We start from the raw sequence: 18,530 nt of genomic DNA, 5'->3' as shown, positions 1-18,530 counted from the left end.
CGGTTACCCGGTTTTGTTTTGCTTTGGGGAAAAACCTCTCGCCCTCAGGAAGACCTCCTCAAGGTGATCCCTGGCCGGCCCACGCTGCTGTGGGGAGGAAGGCCTGGGGCCTGCTTGCACGAGGAGACGGCATTGTGGGGCCGCACAACGAACCGGCTTCCTGTTTCAGCGGCCGTGCCTGAGGAGGATAAAACGAGAGCGTTTTGCAGGAGAGAGAAAAGCCTGAGGGCTGGGAGCTTTGCAAAAACTTTGGAACAAAGTGGACTTCTCACTCGCACACTTTGGCAGAGCTACGGCTGGGTGTTTTGCACACCCACAAGACCCCTCAATGCTGGGGGTTTCTTTTGCAGGGCCTGACAGTCCTCAGAGAGAAGATCGGGCTAGTGGTGCAGCATCCCGCAAGTGGGTGTGTAGAATCTGTCTTTTCCCAGCCGGGCACCATTCGTACATGCAGGAGGAGAATGTCTCTGGCTTGAGCAGGGGGTTGGACTAGAAGATCTCCAAGGTCTCTTCTAACTGTTATTCTGTTTAGGGAAGCCAGAGAGTTCGGCGAGGCAGAGAGGATCGGCTGAGGGTCGCCCAGTCATGGCAAGGAGAGATGGGAACACAGATCTCTCAGTTTAGCTAGTGTTTCTCAACGTTGGCCACTTGACTTCAACTCCCAGAATTCCCCAGGCAGCCATGCCACTTGTAGAGGGGTGAACCTGAAACCACTCGAAGATGGGTAGACTTCAAGTCCCAGAGTTGAAGTCCTCCGATCCTCAAGTGGCCGAGGTGGAGAAACATGGGTCTAAACCATCCGTAGGTCCAAAGACTGCGATGCTGGTGTAGATCACATTGGCAAAAAAAAGAGAGCTGATTCTGAGCCGGTTGGACCGGTTTCTTTCTGTATTGTCTTTCTACTTTCCCTTCCACCTCTCAGCGGTGGAAGGCTGCTATCTAGGAATGCTGACGGCAGTCCCCCTCCTTGCTCACTCTGTCCAGGACATGCTAGGTCATGTTTGAAGAGCGTTGTAGCACCTCGATTCTACTCCAGGAGTTCACAAACAGTTTTAAAAGGGCCTGTAGGAGAGCTGTGCCAGCTTGTTGAAGGCCCCGATCCCTCCTTGTGGCTTACCCACCTGGGTAAAGGCGACTTTGGGAGACGGTCCTGGGAGATCCTGGGAGAGCTCCTCAGGATGGCTTATGCACTTTGATGAAGTTGGGCCGAGGAGATTAGGACCCTGGTGCATGTCCAAGAATTGTCTGCAGAGCTAACCAGTTATAATACTAGTGGCATCTTTGTAGCTCAAGGTTGAACGATGGGGTCCTTGGCACTCTCTGACCTTGGTGAGTTTCTTGCAGATGTTTCGTGACCCTACTAGGTAACATCATCAGTAGCTTGCCCCATCAAATTGATGGGAGTGTTCTTGGCGGTTTCTTGATTAGCTGGTGTTTACTGAGTTGGTTGTAGGTCTACCACTTATATATGTCATCGTTGAACGTCCGTGTGGCCTGTAGTGATGGTATCTTACCCATTGTGTTTCTCAATTGGCTCAGTTCTCAGTTTCTCAGTTGGCTATCCTTTTCCAATATGGTCCCCGGCTGCCTGGACGAGCCTTCTCTGCTATTTGTCCTGAATTGGTCTGATCCTCACACCATTTCTTTTCCCTGTTCTCTGTGTCTGGAACTCGTTCCCTTTATAGAACCCCAGGAAATCTCCAGACTTGGCCATGAATGGACACGCTGTCCCATCAGGCGACTCCGGACACCCCGGCGGGTGGAACGACTTCTGCAAGCAGCACGCTATCACCACCGCCAGGGAGCTGGCCAGGGAGTACCTACACTTCGTCAGCGAGAACCCCCAGCATGAAGTTTTGGCCGCTGAGAACTTCTCCCTTCAGTTTGCGGACCTCTTCCAGCAATATTTCCGCAACGAGGTGAAGGATACAAATGCTACGGACCAGCTTCACATCCTGCCCTTCAGCAGAGTGCGAGACTACCGGGACACAGGCCAGAAACATGGTGAGGGATCCTCGGGCACGGTTGGGGCCAAGGTTGAGGTGGAATTGTCGGACCAGGTCAACCGGGCCTCTGAGGTCCGCTCTGGTGGACTTCCCAAGTCCTGGAGTTCTGAAGAACTGGCAGCGCCCACTTCTCCATTGGGCGTCAGGAGACATTTTTCTCTGGACCGGCTACGGAGGAGCTGGCGTAGCTTGTTCCGCCGGAGATCCTTGGAGTCGGGCCCTGGCGAAGGGGAGATGGCGGACTTGGTTTTGAGATCTGGCCTTGCCAGAAAGATCTTCCCGTGGACCATCTCCAGGGACTGCTCCTTACAGATCCAGAAAGAAGGGAACCTGAAATACATGATGGTGACGGAGGACAGTGGGACTCGCTGGCAGAAATGCCGGCTAGTTTTATACAAAGAAGGGCCTCCGGACTGCCAGAGTTATGCCTTGGCGCTGTTTGATCCCCCTAAGGTAAGTGGTCTCTATCTTTGCTCCCTCTCTTCTCTTTTCTAAACATCTGTGATGTGGACACACAGAAGAAAGAACCTCTTCATTCAGCAGATCATTCAATTTCTGGGATCTTGCTGACCCCAAAAGTAGGCAAAGAACTATGCTTAAATACTTTTAAAAGCAGTTTGGAGAAATCGAGCGAAGTCATATTGGTAGCCACGGGCTTTCAGCTGGATGCTGAAGAGTGATCCTTTGGGTAACAGATCTCAGAAATGAATACTGGGATGATCGGAGACTTTGTGCTTAGTACAGACTATTTTTTCCCTTATTAATGTTTGTTCAGTGCTGTCTCTTTTATCTCAGAGGCTTTGCTCTTTGGAGATTTAATTCTTTTTTGGGGAGGGAAGTTGATCTTCTGGATGGCCCCAACCACTCAGGATATCTACATGGAACAAATTGACACAGCTGTTTTAAAAGGCTTGCTTTAACTCATCTGAGAATCTTTTAAAAGCTCCTGGGTTTTAGAACTTTTTTCAACTTGTTTTTTCTTTCGTCTGTTCCTTGTTTTGAGATATTACTTTAGTTGAATATCATGGGCGGATATGTACATTTTATTTTTTTATTTTATTTGTTACATTTATTGTCTCGGTTTCCTTAGCCGCGTTTGCCTGGGCGGCCACCCAGATCGGTGGGAAGTCCGAAGCCCCCAGCAGTTGCCTGGGTGATTGTAGTTTGGTTGGTGCCACTGATGGTGGGCAGGATTTTCAAAGGATTCCTGCAGGTTTCCATCCCTGCTTTGGCTACCAAGCGAGGCTGCAGACTTGGTGTGACTGCAAAAGGTCCTTCCCTGTCCTGCCCCTCCCCCATAAGCCAAGGACCGGAGGCCAGAAGCCTCACTAAAGCTTCTTAGATGCCACCTCCATCAAGACCGGCCTCTAGGAAATAAGCCGAAAAGCTGAAAAAGTCTGGATTTCCCAAAGCAAATAATAAAAATATGGAATTGTCCCCCTCTTGCCTTCTTATTTTGACCGGCCGAGGAAGGTCAAAACCAGTTAGAGAGAAAATGGATGGTGAAAATGGAATATATTTTTTTTTTAAGGCGGCCTCTTCTCCCATCTCTTCCAAAGCTGCGATGGGAACAGAAATCCATTCATCCCTCAAGGCAGGCAGTGAATGGGGGATTCAGCTGAAGCTGGCGTAGCCTTGGCAGAAAACAGTGCTCCGGGTTTGGGGGGTGCCCACCCTTCTTCTCCTGGCTGCCCCCCTTCCCAGATGCTAAACATGGCGCTCTGGGTTGTCTCTTTTCCAAAAGCGGGGTGGCTTTCCCTTGGTTTGTGTGCATGTGTGTGTGTGTCTGTCCCCTCTTTTTGTCTGGCTCTTAAGGAGGAGAAAGTGCTTGGGTAGCTCTACCCTGGTTTGTTTGCCTGCTCAGTCAAGATCTTGGAGTTTGTGCCCGGGTGTCGCATGAACGCATGGCATCACATGTGTGGGCAAACCTGGGACTCCATGCCACGGTCAGGCAGCTGCTCCCAAGGGGGGAGAAGGGGGGGCACCGAGCATCCAGTCTGATTAATCTGAAAGCCAGCAGGTGGGGAAAGCTGGTTGAATTTATCCACAATTCCTCAAAGGGCAGTTTGTTTATTATTAGATTTTATTCGGCCTTTGTTACTTTACTATTGTGTTTATTTATTTTCTTTTTATCACGCCTTTGTTACAGTTGGGTTATCCCAAATGATGCTTTTCTTATTCTCAAGATCTTGCCCCAGATTGTTACTCCTTTCCCCCCCCCATTCCTAAGATAATTAAAAAAAAAAAAAAACCCTTTCATTATATTGAATATTTTAGCTGGGGAATTTGGACATCATCTTTCCTTGGAAAGACCCCCTCGCTCATTTTGAGAGAGTGCGTCTACATTTCTCTGGAAATGCCTTGTAAAGAGTGGAACAAACGGGGCCTCTCCAGATTTTTGTATGTGGATGAAAGTGCTTCCATGGGCTCTATTTTTTTGGGGGGGGGGCTTGGTCAGGTTTTATAGCAGAGCCTGGGAATTTCACCCTGGCCACCGAATCTGAGTTAGCACTTTTTCTTTGAGAGACAAGAAAAAAAGAGGAAATGTATCAAAAGCATCCTCTCCAAAATTCGTTGAAGGCATTTTCTTCAGCACACGGAGACTTTCGATATTACTTGATTACACAACTCACGTCTAGCCAAGTTTGCAAAGCCAGGTTTTTTTTTTTTGTTGTTGTTGTTCTTTCTTCCAGGGGTGGCCTTGAGGTTCTCCAGGATTGGAGATAAAAGTTTACCGTCTGGAGCAGGAGAGGCCTGGGGGCTTTGCGTGGGCTACTTGGGCTGCCCTCAGCATCTCTGGAGCCCCCAGCCCAGCCCAGCCCCAAATGCAGAAGAGGCTGGAATCAGCCAGGCCTCTTCCCCCCTCCCCACCCTCCCCCCCCCAGCCAATTCAAGGTCTGGCTTGTCCATTTTTGCTAGCTTCCAAGGTAGTATTTACAGCCAAGCTGAAAGTCCGAGGAACATCTGCGTTTCCGATGGAAATATTTGCAGTTGTTTATGTCATCCAGATGTTCTGGTGAGAGGCAGGTTGAGGAGGAGGAGGAGGAGGAGGCCTTGTCTTGAGACTTTTTTACTCTGGGGGTCAGACAGGAATCACTCTTCCTCTTCCCCCCCCCCACAACTCTTGGTGACCCCCATCCCAGGCTTAGAATTCCTTCTCTTTTCCATAGCAAATGGACTGTCTTCTTCAAAACACGGCTCTCATCCTTCCTTGCACTGTTTCCCAGCATCCTGGAGGCCCTCAAACCCCATCGGAGATCCTGGAGTCAACTTTCCTTCTTGCAAGGTTGACCCCTGACAGGAGGGAGCGAGGCCAGTCTGCTTGCAAAGGGCCAGACGGTGGGGTTCCTCCTGGACTGTGCCCCAAGAGACACCCCTTATTTTAGGCTGCAGTTTTCAAAGCCCCCCTCCCCAAAATCCCTTTGCTTGCCATTTCTGTGTCTGCTCCTAGCGTTCATAGCCACATTGTCTTGGATCTGAGGAAATGAAGTCTGGGCGGGGGGCTTCGCATTTTAAATCCACCTTGATTCTCAGTTTTCTCGGAGTCTGGAGAAAAAAAGCCAGGCTGGGGTCCTGGGGAAGAGGGGGTCTTTGGAAGGGCATGTCCTGGGGCTGCCCTCACCTGCCGCTCTCCTTCCTGGGCCACCTCCGGGCGGGCGGAGGTCCCTCCTCTTTCTTCGAAGGCCGCCAGGAAAGCAGACACCGCCAGGGCTGGCAGGGGGGGGGGGCTTGTGTCATCTGCCGGCCTGCTCCTTTCGGAGTTTTGCAAGCAGCCCAAGCAAGGCAAGATGTGTCAAAAGCTTTGTCATTTATTAAACCACAACTTTTTTCCATCCTTGGTCATTTCCGGATGAGGACGTTTGGGGCAGGGAAGGTCGGACCCAGCTCTCTAACCACACAGCCGGCCTGCCGTTCATTGCCGAAGAAGTGTGTGTGTGTGTGTGTGTGTGTGTGTGTTTTCTGGCCGCTTATTTTGGAAACTTGGTTACCCCGAGGGTGTGTGTGTGAATTGGATGTTTTCTTGGTTGGCTGGTTGGTTGTTTTCTGAGGGGCACTAGAAAAAAAGAGAGAGAGAGACAATTGTTAACTCCTGCCCTTTTGGGTGGGTGGGACGGGGTGGGGGCCAGTTTTCCAGGCTTTAAAAAAAACAAAAAAATGCTTTCCCTGTCTTGTTTGGATGCGTGGGTTATAGACAAAAAAATTCCAGTATCCCGAGGCGCAAAGTGGATATTACGGTTCAATTTGTTGTTCTAACATCATGAAGTTATGGAAAGTTTGCATAAGGGCTGTTTTAGCCCTGCTTGCAAGAGAGGAGAGGAAAAGGCCGAGGTTTGTAACGTGGGGGGCTTCAGAGGGGCAGCGTGCCAGGCAGGGCAGGTACCCTTAGCCCCCCCTGCAAGGGGCACTGGCGGCCGGACCCTGGGGACCCTGTGAAATTAGGCAAAGTGATGCCCCCCCTTCATTCTCTCTCTCTCTCTGTCTTTCTCTCTGTCTCTGTCTCTCTCTTTCTTTCACACTATTTTCTCCCTTTCTTTTTCTCTCATCTTTTCTTTCTTTCTTTCTTTCTCACTCTTTCTTTCATGCTCTTCCTCTCCCTTTCTCCTTTCTCTTTTTCTTTTTCTTTCTCTTACTTTCTCTCTCTCTCTCTCTGCAAGTTTGCTAAATGCCATCTAACCTGGAGCGCTTTTTATGACTGCATTTTTATTCATTGATTAAATTTATATGCTGCCTGTCTTGTTGTCCAGAGTGATGGCTGGTAAATTTAGCCACTGGAATTTGATAAGGTGTACTCCTGCCTCTGCTCACTTTTGCTTGCCTGGCTTGAATGCAAAGAGATTCAGAATAGTTTCAAAGAAATGGTGCCGCTTCACGAAGCACCAGATGTGGGAATATCCTCATTTTCCTTGTTTTTCTCCCGGCTTCTCTCCAATTTGCAAAGTTTGCAACTCTTTGGTATCTTGCCTGGTCTAACCTGAGACTAGGGATCTCCAAACCTGGCCACTTCAAAACACGTGGACTTCAATTCCCAGAATTCCCCAGCCAGCAACTGGGGAATTCTGGGAGTTGAAGTCCACAAGTCTTAAAATGGCCAAGTTTGGAGATCCCTGCCGTAGAGACTTGGGGTGTCACCTTGCCCTCCCTTTTCTCAACAGATTATCACGGCGAAGCTTTCTGCTCTCACCCTGTAAAACCTTGACAATATCCTTAATTTGAAACAGATTTTTGAGCACGGGATGTCCTAATCTGCAGAGACTAAGTAGCCCCCACCCCCGTGTGACGGAGGAAGCACTTCCTGCAGGTATCGGAAACACAGCTCAGCCTTTGCCTGTTTTCAAAAACATCGAGTGCTGCAATTGAGCCCTTCCAGGAAAGTTTCCAGAAGCGACGCTGCCGTTTCCCGTCACTTTAGGGAGGCTGGTGGGACTTTTGCTTCCCATAAGCAGGAAGGTCTTCCTTCCTTCCTTCCTTCCTTCCTTCCTTCCTTCCTTCCTTCCTTCCTTCCTTCCTCCCTCCCTCCCTCCCTCCTTCCTTCCTTCCTTCCTACCTACCTTCCTTCCTTCCTTCCTTCCTTCCTTCCTTCCCTGGTGCTTTTTTGCACAACTGAAGCAGGGCCTTCACCCCCTCCTCTCAGCTGGACCCCATTGCCTGCCAGCCAAGCAGGGTAGGCAGCAGAGGGCGGGGGGGGGTTGCTTCCTCCCAGACCATCCCTGACCTCTGCAAGGTTTCAGACTTTTAGGGTTCCCCCCCCCAGAAAGTGCCCCCACCCTTCAAAAGCCTTTTTGCACATGCTACCTCTTCCTCTTAGGGACTCCGTGGCCCATAATCCAGGGTCTGATTCTTGGAGAGCCCCCCTCCCCACCAAAGACACGGAATCTGTGCCTTCCCTGTCACATATTTGGATGTTTGCTCCCAAATGGCTGATTTCTTTCCCCCCCCCCAACCACACACCACTCTTGTCTTCCTACCCAACCCCCCCCCCCCACACACACACATCTTTTTTTGCTGTCTCAGCAGTTTTCTTCATCCGGCGGCGGTGGATTCCGTCCGCCAGTGTCTCTCCTCTTGCACAACTGCCTGGGGGCCTGGCCCAGTTTGGGGGAGGGCGATCAGCGAGGAGGGAGGACATATTTTCTCCAGATCAGGCTGTGTTTTTTTTTCTCTTTTTTTCTGATTTCCTGCATGGCTGGATATCTGCCTTCCTTCGGGGCCGGGATGCACACCCCAGCTCCTCCATCTGTTTCCTGTGTTCTCGTGCTGAAGGCCGTCATGTGCTCGGTGGGAAGAAGCATCGGCGGAAGTCGGGGAAGGCAGGCCGGGGGGGGGGGGAGGCGGCTGGGGACACCCCGTTTGCCAAAAAGATAGGCGAAAACATGCAGCCTCCCCATCCCCCCACACAGCTTTCGTTTTCAAATCTGCTTTAATCTGACTTTTAATCCGCCTTTGGCCCTTGGGGCAAGGTCCAGCAACAGCTCCTGACTTGCGAGGTCCCCATCGCTGAATTTTTTATTGCTGTTTATCGAGATGTGATGTGAATGCGCCATACGATAAAGCAACCAATCTATAAATCAATCCTTTCCCTTTCCTTCCCTTTCCTTCCCTTCCCTTCCTTTTTTTTCACAATGAAATTTTCTCCCTGAAAACAGTTTTGTTTTGACAGAGAATTGAGCATGAGACACTGGCTTAAAAAAAAAAGTGATGTTTCGCTCTTGAGCAGGATGAAAGTGTGCGGTTTTCGCTCGTCTTTCCTTTTTGTGATTTCAAGAAAAACACACAATATCGTCTCCTTCCAATTAACCAGCGGAACAGCTTGCCTTCAGAAGCTATTGGGTGCTTAAAGAAGAGACGGGACAGCCACTTGCCTGAAAATGGCACAGGGCTTCCTGCCTGAGCAGGGGGTTGGACTAGAAGACCTCCAAGGTCCCTTCCAACTCTTGTTCTTCTGTTATTTAAGGCGCATGGAACGAATGGGCTGAATAAGTAATTTAAAAAAAAATCTTCTAACCAAGGTTAACACCCAGCAAGCATGCCTCATTGTGCAAATAAAATTCCGATGCTTTGGATTGACCTGGGTCAAATAAATAGCATTAGCTCAGCTGCTACCATCTTTTGTGTTGGTTTCAGAGCTTCAAGGACCAAGCCGAGAGGACTAGAAACTTGATGTACTACTCCTAAGGGAGAAACTGTGGGTATGCTCCGGGTATCTTGTAGGAAACCTTGAATATGAGCTACCCGTCGCTTGGGAAGGTCCCCTGTGCCACTCAGAGCCTCTGAAGCTGATGGCTTCCTTCAGATTTCTGGAGAAAGGGTGTCCTGGCGTGCCACAAGCTTCTTAGCAGGCGGAGGCCTCTTTCATTCTTTGCAAACCTTGTGTGTTTGTGCTCGTTTTGTGAGCCTGCTCCCCCTACTTTTCTCTCTGCCCCGTTTCCAGTTCTAAGGGTGTCGAGGTTCTTCTTTCTCTGAATCGCTGTTTCTTCGAATTAGTTCCTTTCCTTCCCTCCCAAGAAAACATGTGGCCGAAAGTGGTTTTTGAGGTGACACACAGTGCCGGGCCAAGAATTCAGAAGCCGGGGCAGAGCTAGACCGACGGCCCACTTGTCTGCTCCTTGGGCACGCTCAGGGCAGGGCTGGGCACGCATCAGTAACTCCGTAAGCGACACTGATTTGGCCCCAGGGCGGCTCTTGTGAACGGGCAGAGTGCAGGGAGCTTGTAGTCGTCACCCGTGGGTCCCCTTGCTCAGCATCCAGCGTGCAGGACTTTGAAAGGAGGCAGAAGGCAGGACTGTGGGAACACCGGGGCTGCCTTCCTCGGTTCCGGCTGAATGTCGGAGCCTGTCCAGGGTCGTGGGTTGGACGCAGGCCAGGAAAACCCAGGAGAAAGTCTCCGTAGAAGCATGAATCTCCAGGTGGTGCTGGACCAGACCCCCAGGATGCCGGTGGGGTACTGTGCTGGTCCCAGAGAACTCTAACTTTGTTCGGCTGCTGCTCTTTAGGGTCCCTTCCAATGCTAGGTTGTGGTTCAAACTAGGATTGCTGGAAACTGCCTTTCCTTGGGGAAGTGGGGCCCTTGAGTCAGCCTGATTAAAGTCTCTTCTTCGCTTCAGTTTGTCCCCTGGTTCTCTCACTGTCCTGGTCAACCCTGGGATGGGGAGGCTGGCTTCTGAACCCAACTGTTGGACCAGGGAGGCCTCTGAGCTTTTCCCAGAACTTCCAGACAAATCTTTCTCAACCCTGCTTTTTGGTCCCGGAAGTTGAATTTGGCTGCTGGCTCACAGAGCATCTCTCCCTGGTCAGCCATGGCTGTTTCTCCTCAGCCGACAGCTGTGGAGATTTTCTCTGCTTCTGGCCAAAGTTCCCCCAGAGAGTGGCCACAATCTTCACCAACGGAGGCAAATCTACGTCTTGCAGGATCCCACCTGAGTCGGTCACCAGGACTGGAGGGTGATTCCTCCAGGCTTTTGGACTTCTGCTGGAGTCTGTTGGAGGTGGTCTCAGTGCAGGTGGGGGTCTTCAGGCGGTCTCTCTGAGGACCCTCCCTTCCATTGGGAAGCACAGGGGTCCCCCGGCCCTTGGCTCTCCCTTGGGCTGCAAGGCTTCTGGCTGCGGGGGGGGGATGAGGGGCGAGGGAGTCCCACACATGGGGGAGGCTGGAGGAGGTTTTATTTTTCAGCTCTGGCAGGGTAAATATTGCAAGGAACGTCTAAGAACGAGGCGGACTCCCCAAGTAAACTGAAAATGGTTAACTTTAGCTCCTCCTTCGCTCTCTGCCCACTTGTTCGAAAGCTCAGACTGGAAAGAAAATAACGTATGCCCCATTTCCTTTTGTGCATTTGTACTCATTGCGACACTTTCATGGGGTTTCCTTCAGTTGCGGTGCTTTTTCCTCTTTGCTAACAGCGAAGGAGCCGGTTCTTCCCTTGCCTGTTCTTTTTTTTCTTTCCTTTCTTTTTTCTTTTCGTGCCATCGGGGTGTTTTGGGCTGTTTGTGCACCCAAAGGACGCTCTGTTCTGTTTTGCAAGGCATCTGTTAAGGCTGCACGCTGGACTCTTTATCTCCCACAACCAAACATCTTTTCAGAGGCTTTGTTGCTCCGGATTCCCTTTTGAGGAACGTCTGCAAAAGCGGATGGTTCTTATTGGGCCCAGTGAAAATGTATTCATTTCCTTCCTTCCTTCCTTCTTTTCTTCTCTATTATTTGAGGGCTCCTTTCCCTATTTTTAACTGAAGTGTAAAGTGGTCAATACACCCAATTTTTTAGGGATGAGTGAGGGTTGAGGAGGGGGCATTTTATACCTCTGAATGAGCCCAGCTGTTTACTTGCAAATAGAAAAAAGTGCACAGGGAAAAGAGCACCAGAGATTTCTCTCTTCCCTGAGGCATTAGCTTTCTACTTGCAGGGATTAAAGCCAAATCAAAACATTTTGGCGGTATCTGTATTCAGGCGGACCCTGCACTCGCAGGGACCCTGGGAAGAAATGCTTGGTTTGTCTGCTGGGATTCCCACTTAACTTCCCCTGCAGGCACAGAGCACACAGGACCCCTAAACAGGGCCCCATCCTGTCTGGATTTCATGTCTTTCTTTTTTTTTCCTTCACAATAAAAGACATTTTTCAGACCAGATTTTCCAGCAAGAAAATTTGCCAAACATGTTGGAAGCCAACAAAGAGAAACAAACTCGGAGTGTATATAACTTGCAAAACGGAAGAGGCTTCCCTTGCCTTCCACTCTGAAGCTGTTCCCCCTCCCAATGCATGAGCAATCTGGACACACACACACACACACACACACAGTCCATTTTCCCCCAGCTGTTCTCACAGTTGGCTCCAAACTGCAGACCGGCTGTGACTCATGGGCCCACAAACCCCAGGAGGAGACAAAACCCGGAACGGACGTTGCCTGACCCAGACAGGGAGCAGAAGTGGCTGAGACCCAAGATAGAGGAGGGTGGAATAGGCTATTTGAGGAGCCCCCTCCTCCCTTTATGGCTCCAAGGGACTTGGCTGCACCCCCTCCTCCCCTTCAGCCCGGCACGGCTGAGTGTCTCGGATTCCACAGGTTATTAATAGATTTGTTTTGCTGCATGCTGGACACCCAGTGCAGGGGCTGAATTCCCAAAGGGGAAATCGAGGCAGGTTGAGGGGCTGTTGGTAGGACTAGAATTTGGGATCTGTTGGTAGGACTGGAATTTGGGATTTGGCCTTAGATGCCCTCTCGGCCGGATGCCCTGGGAATCTGCCGGATACGGTCAGGCGGCTTTATTGCTCAGATTCCCAGCCTGCCCAGTTTTACCAGTTCAGCCTTGCCTGGCCAGTTCTTAAGCTTGTCTTACGCAGAGGCGAAAGGTGAAAAATCAGTAAAAGCGGACCTGCACCCAGAGCCCTGAATACCTTGGGAGAAAAAAAAAAGAGTGTAAAAACTGCTTTTAACCATCTGCAGTGTGTTTTTTTTCCGAGAGAACGTTGCGTTGACAGAAAGGCTTAAGGAAGGTATTTGATGCCGGACGTTGTTGCTCAAGAGCGATTTTTCCAGCCCTGGTTTTAATCCGGCCTTCCCCACGGCCCTTTCCCTTCCTTCTGCTGGCCTTTTGGGGAGCAAGACACCAGTCCCCCTCCTCTTTTTTGGGGGGGGGGAGGAAGCAGGGATTTGGCCTCCCTCCCTGAGGGATTTCACAGATGTTGGAATCCAAAACGTTTCCTGCAGCTTTGACATGAAGTTGAACTTGCCCCTGCCCCGGAGGAGGAGGAGGCACTGCCAGGATGCAGCCTGGGGGGGGGGGGCAGGAGGGGGGCTGCTTGCGTCTCCTGCACCGCTGCCAGCAGCCCTGGCCCACGCTTGCTCCAGATCCTCTCCCGGAAGTTGGTTTAGCGCCCGTGAATCATGCTGCCCCTTGGAGCCAAGAACAGCAGGCCAGGACTCTCCGCTGTGGGACACCCACCCCCCCAGGCCATGGGGCTGGGCCTGCAGATGTCCTGCCTGGAAAATCCATGGCGTGGCTGGATTCCTGCTCCGCGTGAATTCCCTCTGGACCCGCCGCTTCTTCCATGCTGGGCAATTCAAGGAGTTGAAGCCCACAAATCTTTATAAAAAACAAACCATGTTTAACTCTGGCTTGTTCTTCTGTTTTGGCAGAGCTCCCGGCCCAAACTCCAGTCCCCTTGCTTGGCGATCCAAGAGACCCGGGCGTGCACTCGGCTGGAGATGCCCGACCACCTCCACACCTTTGTGGTCAAGGTGAGCAGCTTCCTTCCCCCACGGCTGCATCAGCCCCAAGCAGGGAGGGCTGGTCTTCTCCCCACCTGGTGCTCTGGGACCTTCCTGGATGGCTGTGCCCAGAGGCAGGATTCCTCTCCAGAAAGCAGAGGGGGCTGCTGCCGTGCACCGGGGGGGTGGAGCCATGAGCCCCAGAAATAGCAGTCGTCATGAGATGGGCCAGGGGGTCTGTCTGCAACAGCCCCAGAGATGCTTTTCCCAACTCAAGTGGCCCCCACCTGCCTGGCTGAAAACAGCCCTCCTCTGGCGTGCATTCCCAAAGGATCTCGGAGCAGATTTTTCACTTAAGAGAGCGGAAACTTTCTCCTGCGATTAGAGGACACCCCCCCCCCGAGAAGTCATCCCACCCCCGTTTTATCTGGGGAGGGGGCGTGCCTGGTTTTGCCTCTGCAGTGGGATTAATGCCTCACTTCTCCCCCAAATAGGTAAACGCCTCCACCGAAATAATATTCGAGGCTGGAGACGAGCAGCAGCTGGCTGCCTGGATAGCGGAGATTCATCAGGGCCTCCCCAGGTGAGTCGTGCAGGAAGAGAAGTTTGAGGCAACCTTCCAGAGAGGGGGGGGGCTTTTAGAACTTGACTGCTGTCAGAATAAACCACATCAATTTTTATTTTTGTTCAAGTGAGATGTTTGGGGTGCCGGGACTTTGCTTTGTGACTGGGGAATTCTGGGAGTTGAAGTCCAGGCATCTGCAAGTGGCCGAGGTTGAGAAACCCTGGCTGAAAGACAGAACAATTGTAGCTCAGGGCTGAACTGTGGGGTCCTTGGTGCTCTCTGAGTTGGGTGGTTTTGGGTCAGCACTGATAGTGTTACCTAGCTGGGTCATGAAACGTCTGCAAGAAAACCACCAAGCTCAGACAGCACCAAGGACCCCACAGTCCTCCTTCTCCTCCTCCTCCCCTCTGCAAATCCCTCTCCCTCCTAGCACTGATGATGTTCCCTAGTTTGGCCATGAAATGTCTGCAAGGAAACCGCCAAGGCCAGAGAGCATCCAGGATTCCCCTGGCTTAAGGACTTTGCTCACCTGGCTTTGGGTGTTCCCCAGGAGAGCGTCAGCATTTCTGCTGTGGTGCACCTCTGCATCCAGACCCAAGCCCTGGGGGGATGGGAGCACCTTTAAACCTGCTTTCGCCCGGGTGAAGTCTAGGATTCTCAACTGCTGTGAAACATCCCCTTCCACCCGTCCTCCCTGCTCTCCACCTGCCGGTTTCATCCGTCACCGTCCCTCTTTTTCAGATCGGAAGGCAGCCACCTTGAGGGCACCGCAGACCCTCGTTCGGAGGCCGGCACCCCCAGCCCTGCCAACAGCAGCACCGACTCCCTGCACCAAGGTGCCTGGCCGTGGGGCGTGGCATGGGTGGGGGTGGGTGGGGGAGTAGGGGGCAGCATGCAAGGGGCCTGCTATCCCTAATGATCATGGAGTGGGGGGAGCAGGGTGGGAGCGGCCTAGGAAAGAGACCTTGATGGATCTGAAGCCTTCCTTAGCTGGGTTTCATTCTGCTTGTTCAGACGACGGAGAATAAAACGGTGAGGATTAAGCTGGGGGGTCTCTTGCCCCGCCAGCTGGTAGGACCTCTCTCGATCCCGAGCAAGGCTTTGCTTATTGCCTGAAATACAAAATGCAAACATCTCGTGTTTCTGCCTGGCTTCTTTCTGTCTCATGTTGGCTGGGGAATTCTGGGAGAATTCTGGCCGAGAAACCCAGATATGTGATCGGTTAAAGGTATTCGGCTCCAGCTAAAATCCTCCTTCCCCTCCCTCCCCCAGGGGCCTTGCTCTCCAGGCCCTCCGAGCAGCCGGCCCAGAGGATGGAGCACTTCTTGTCCGCCTTCCCCTGGTTCCACGGCCCCATCTCCCGGGTCAAGGCCGCCCAGCTGGTCCAGCTGCAGGGCCTGGACGGACACGGCGTCTTCCTCATCCGGCAGAGCGAAACCCGCCGGGGGGAGTACGTGCTGACCTTCAACTTCCAAGGAAAAGCCAAGGTACGCCCAGGTTCCCTCCCTCCCCCCCCAGAGGGAGGTCAGCTCAGACTCAAGACAAGCTGACCCTGGGTGGTGCAGCCCTGGTGGGCCTTCGCGCCTTCTAGCCGGTCCGCAAAACCAGAACCGGTTTGTTTAGAAACACAGGTAGTCCTCGACTTAGCAACAGCTCATTTAGTGACCAGAGTTACAACAGCACTGAAAAAAGGGACCTAGGACCGTTTTTCACACTTACGACCACTGCAGGATCCCCGCAGGCACGTCGTCCACATTCAGACCCTTGGCAACTGACTCGTATTTATGACGGTCACTGTGTCCCGGGTTCATGCAATCCACTTTCGCGACCTTTTGACAAACAAAGTCAACGGGGAAACTAAATTCACTTAACCACTGTGGCACGAAAGGGGATAAAGCGGGCGAAAACTCGCTTGACCGACGTTTCACTTATAAGTCGAGGACTGCCTGTAAGAACTTTTATGCTTCGTGCCAAAAGGGAAACCAGGTGTAGGGTTGCTGAGATAAAGCTTCTAGTCCTCATGGAGGTCTCAAAGCCAGGGAAGCAGGAAGTGGAGAGGGCGAAGGGCTTGTTCCTTCAACGGGCCGTGCTGGGGGAGGGGGAATCGGGGGGGGGAAGGGTGTCAAAGGGTAACGTCTCTTGTGGCTCCTCCGGCAGCACCTGCGGCTTTCCCTGACGGAGCGGGGCCAGTGCCGAGTTCAACACCTCCACTTTTCCTCCGTCCTGGACATGCTGCACCACTTCCAGCACTGCCCCATCCCCCTCGAGTGTGGCACGGCCTGCAGCGTCCAGCTCTCCCGGCACGTGGTGGTCGTCCCCTCCCTGCAAGGTAGGAGGCTCCCCTGCTGAATTTTCTTCCCCCCCGGAGGGGGCCTCTTGCCACCCGGGCTGGGCTCTCCCTCCGCGGGGGCCCCTCGCGCTTCAGGGGCCGCTCGGGCTGGCCTGGGCAGTGTCCAGGTTGTCTGAGGCCAAAGCCTTGTTATGAAGGTTAAAAAGGGGCCGGTCCTCCATATACGACTGCAACAGAGCCCTGCCCAGCGTGATCGTGAATCGTGACGGTCATGAAGCAGATCAGACCTGATTGCAGGGTCTTTTTTGTGGTGGTGATCAAGCAAACCAATTCTTGCTCTGGGTCGGTTGGCCAAAAGCTGGAAGTAAATACAGGCAGTCCCCGACTTAATGACCCCAGCTGAGTCCAACAATTCTGTTGCTAAGTGAGACATTTGTTAAGTGAGTGTTACCCCGTTTTACAACCGTCTTCTGATTCTGAAGCAGGGGCCCCGGGTGACCTCCCTTTCCCCCTTCTTTCCTCCCTTCCGTCTCCCCCGCAGCCTCCGGACACCCATCTGCCTTCCCCCCGTCCACCCACGCCTGCACGCCAGAGGTCAGCTTCCTCCAGCCGAGTCCCGCCGGCTGTCCCCGGACCCGCCTGGCCGACAGCCTTCGCCGCCACTCTGTGGAGCAGATCTTCCACCTGGTGCCCCCACCTGAAGACCTGGCTGGTGGCCTCCGGCCCGGCCCCAGCAGCGCCTCCCCCGGTCCAGCCCCTTCGCCTGCCGGCCGCCGGTGGGACAGTGACTACGAGGTGGAGGTGCAGAGCCGGGGGCACCTCCGGGCGGTCAGCAACCAGTACACCTCCCTCTGACACAGCTGGCGGAGCCCCCCCATGATGGCTCTCACCCAGGACACTGGATGGCCCCGCCGGGAACTGCCTTCTTCCAGCTGCATTTATTTAGTATTTGGGTGGCAAGGCTGGGCACTGGCTCCCTTTGGGGGATGTGACTTTTCCACCAGGATCCCCTCGGCCTGCGTGTCTCTCCCGTCTCTCATCGGTTTGCACGTCTTCCTTTGCATTTGGCTTTTTTTTGGGGGGGGGGGTGGTACCCTCAATGCTTGCAGTGGCCCGTTGGGGGGTCTTCACTACCCCAGACGCCCTTGGATAAGAACTGTAGTTAAAGGCAAATTCCTCGTTTGGCTGTGGCGACCCAAACACAAAGCCAGCGTGTTCAGTTCCAGAACAAAACAAGGCCTCCTTCCTCTCTATTCTCCCTTTCTTTCTTTCCTTCTCTCACCTCTCCCTCCCTCCCTTTCCTTCCTTCCTTTTCTTTCCTGGGTCAAATTGTCCTGCTGTGGCTGGGAAGGTGTTTCAGAAGCTGCTCCTTCCCTTCAAAAACCCTCTTGAGAAAAACCTCTTCGGCCGCTTTAAAATAACTTTAAACCACCAGCAAGGCTGCCTTAAAAACCAGCATCTTAGAAACTCAGGAACCGCCCAATTCTGCCCCTTTTTGCAAAGAGCTAGCTGGTCAGCCATGCGTTGGCCTACGACAGAAGCCGAAAGCCTAACTTGGGAAAATGCACAAAGCCTACAGGGATCAAGTGCCAATTTTTTTAAGGACTTTATTTTGGTGCATTATGGGTTTGAATTCTTGTTTCCCTTCTAGGGATGCAGAAGGCAGCCCCCTGCCACGGGGGGGAGGGGGTTTGGGGTGGGCTGTGGAGGCGATGTGGGCCCTCGGTCTACGTGCCCCAGGGCTGTTACAGGAGGGGGAAGTTCCCAGTTCCCACCGGGACCGAATGTACCTCGAGGAGGAACTAGGCTGCAAAAGCAGCCACCGCAAATCATCGTAATCTAGCTGTCAGCAGGAAGCTGGAAGGAAAAAGGGGAAGTGATAAGCCTGTTAGGGTTGCCATCCCTTAACCAAACAGAGGAAGTTGAATTTGCTCTTTTCTGCAAGAGGTTGGGCTTTTTCCCTCCAGCATTCGAGGCAAGTTCAAACTAGCCGTGCCCAGGGAAGGCCCAACACACACGTGGCCTGGCTCCCTTTTAGCCAATTCACACGTGCCTTTCACCGGAAGTGCCTTTATCGAATCAGCGGCTCAACCCTGAAGGACTTTGGGCTGGAAAGTCCCAGGAACCCCCAAGAGGGGGGGGGGGAAGTTTCTAGACCCACCTTTGGCCTGTGATGTCCGCCAAACATCGAATGGAGAAGCTCCTTGGAGCGTTTAGACACGGTAGCCCGAGGCTGGAGGGGCACCCGGTAGGGCGATAGATTGAATTAAGCCTGAAACTAAATTTCACAGCAGTGGGCTTTTTTCAGCGTTAGCCATGTAAAGACACGTGGACTTCAATTCCCTGAATTCTGGGAGTTGAAGTCCACCTATCGTGAAATGACTTAACATTGAGAAACACAAGTTTTAGAGCAATATTTGATTTTTTTCCCTATCTGGTGCCTTGTTGCCTCTCTAAAGGACGATATCCA

General features: G+C 52.5%; 1 protein-coding gene across 1 annotated transcript; it reads left to right on the top strand.

Annotated features, from left to right (window-relative positions):
• The first annotated feature begins 1,712 nt into the window (after positions 1–1,712).
• On the top strand, positions 1,713–16,915 carry SH2B3 (SH2B adaptor protein 3). Its single transcript, XM_029284045.1, has 7 exons — positions 1,713–2,459; positions 13,134–13,235; positions 13,700–13,788; positions 14,512–14,616; positions 15,083–15,257; positions 15,928–16,099; positions 16,602–16,915. The coding sequence occupies exons 1-7, from the start codon at positions 1,713–1,715 to the stop codon at positions 16,913–16,915; spliced, it is 1,704 nt and encodes a 567-aa protein (XP_029139878.1).
• The last annotated feature ends 1,615 nt before the right edge of the window (positions 16,916–18,530 follow it).

This window comes from Protobothrops mucrosquamatus, unplaced genomic scaffold (genome assembly GCF_001527695.2).
Source record: "Protobothrops mucrosquamatus isolate PMUCROS unplaced genomic scaffold, P.Mucros_1.0 scaffold342, whole genome shotgun sequence".
NCBI lineage: Eukaryota > Metazoa > Chordata > Lepidosauria > Squamata > Viperidae > Protobothrops > Protobothrops mucrosquamatus.
Note: the sequence above shows the minus strand (reverse complement) of the source record. Positions and strands in the feature narration are given on the sequence as shown.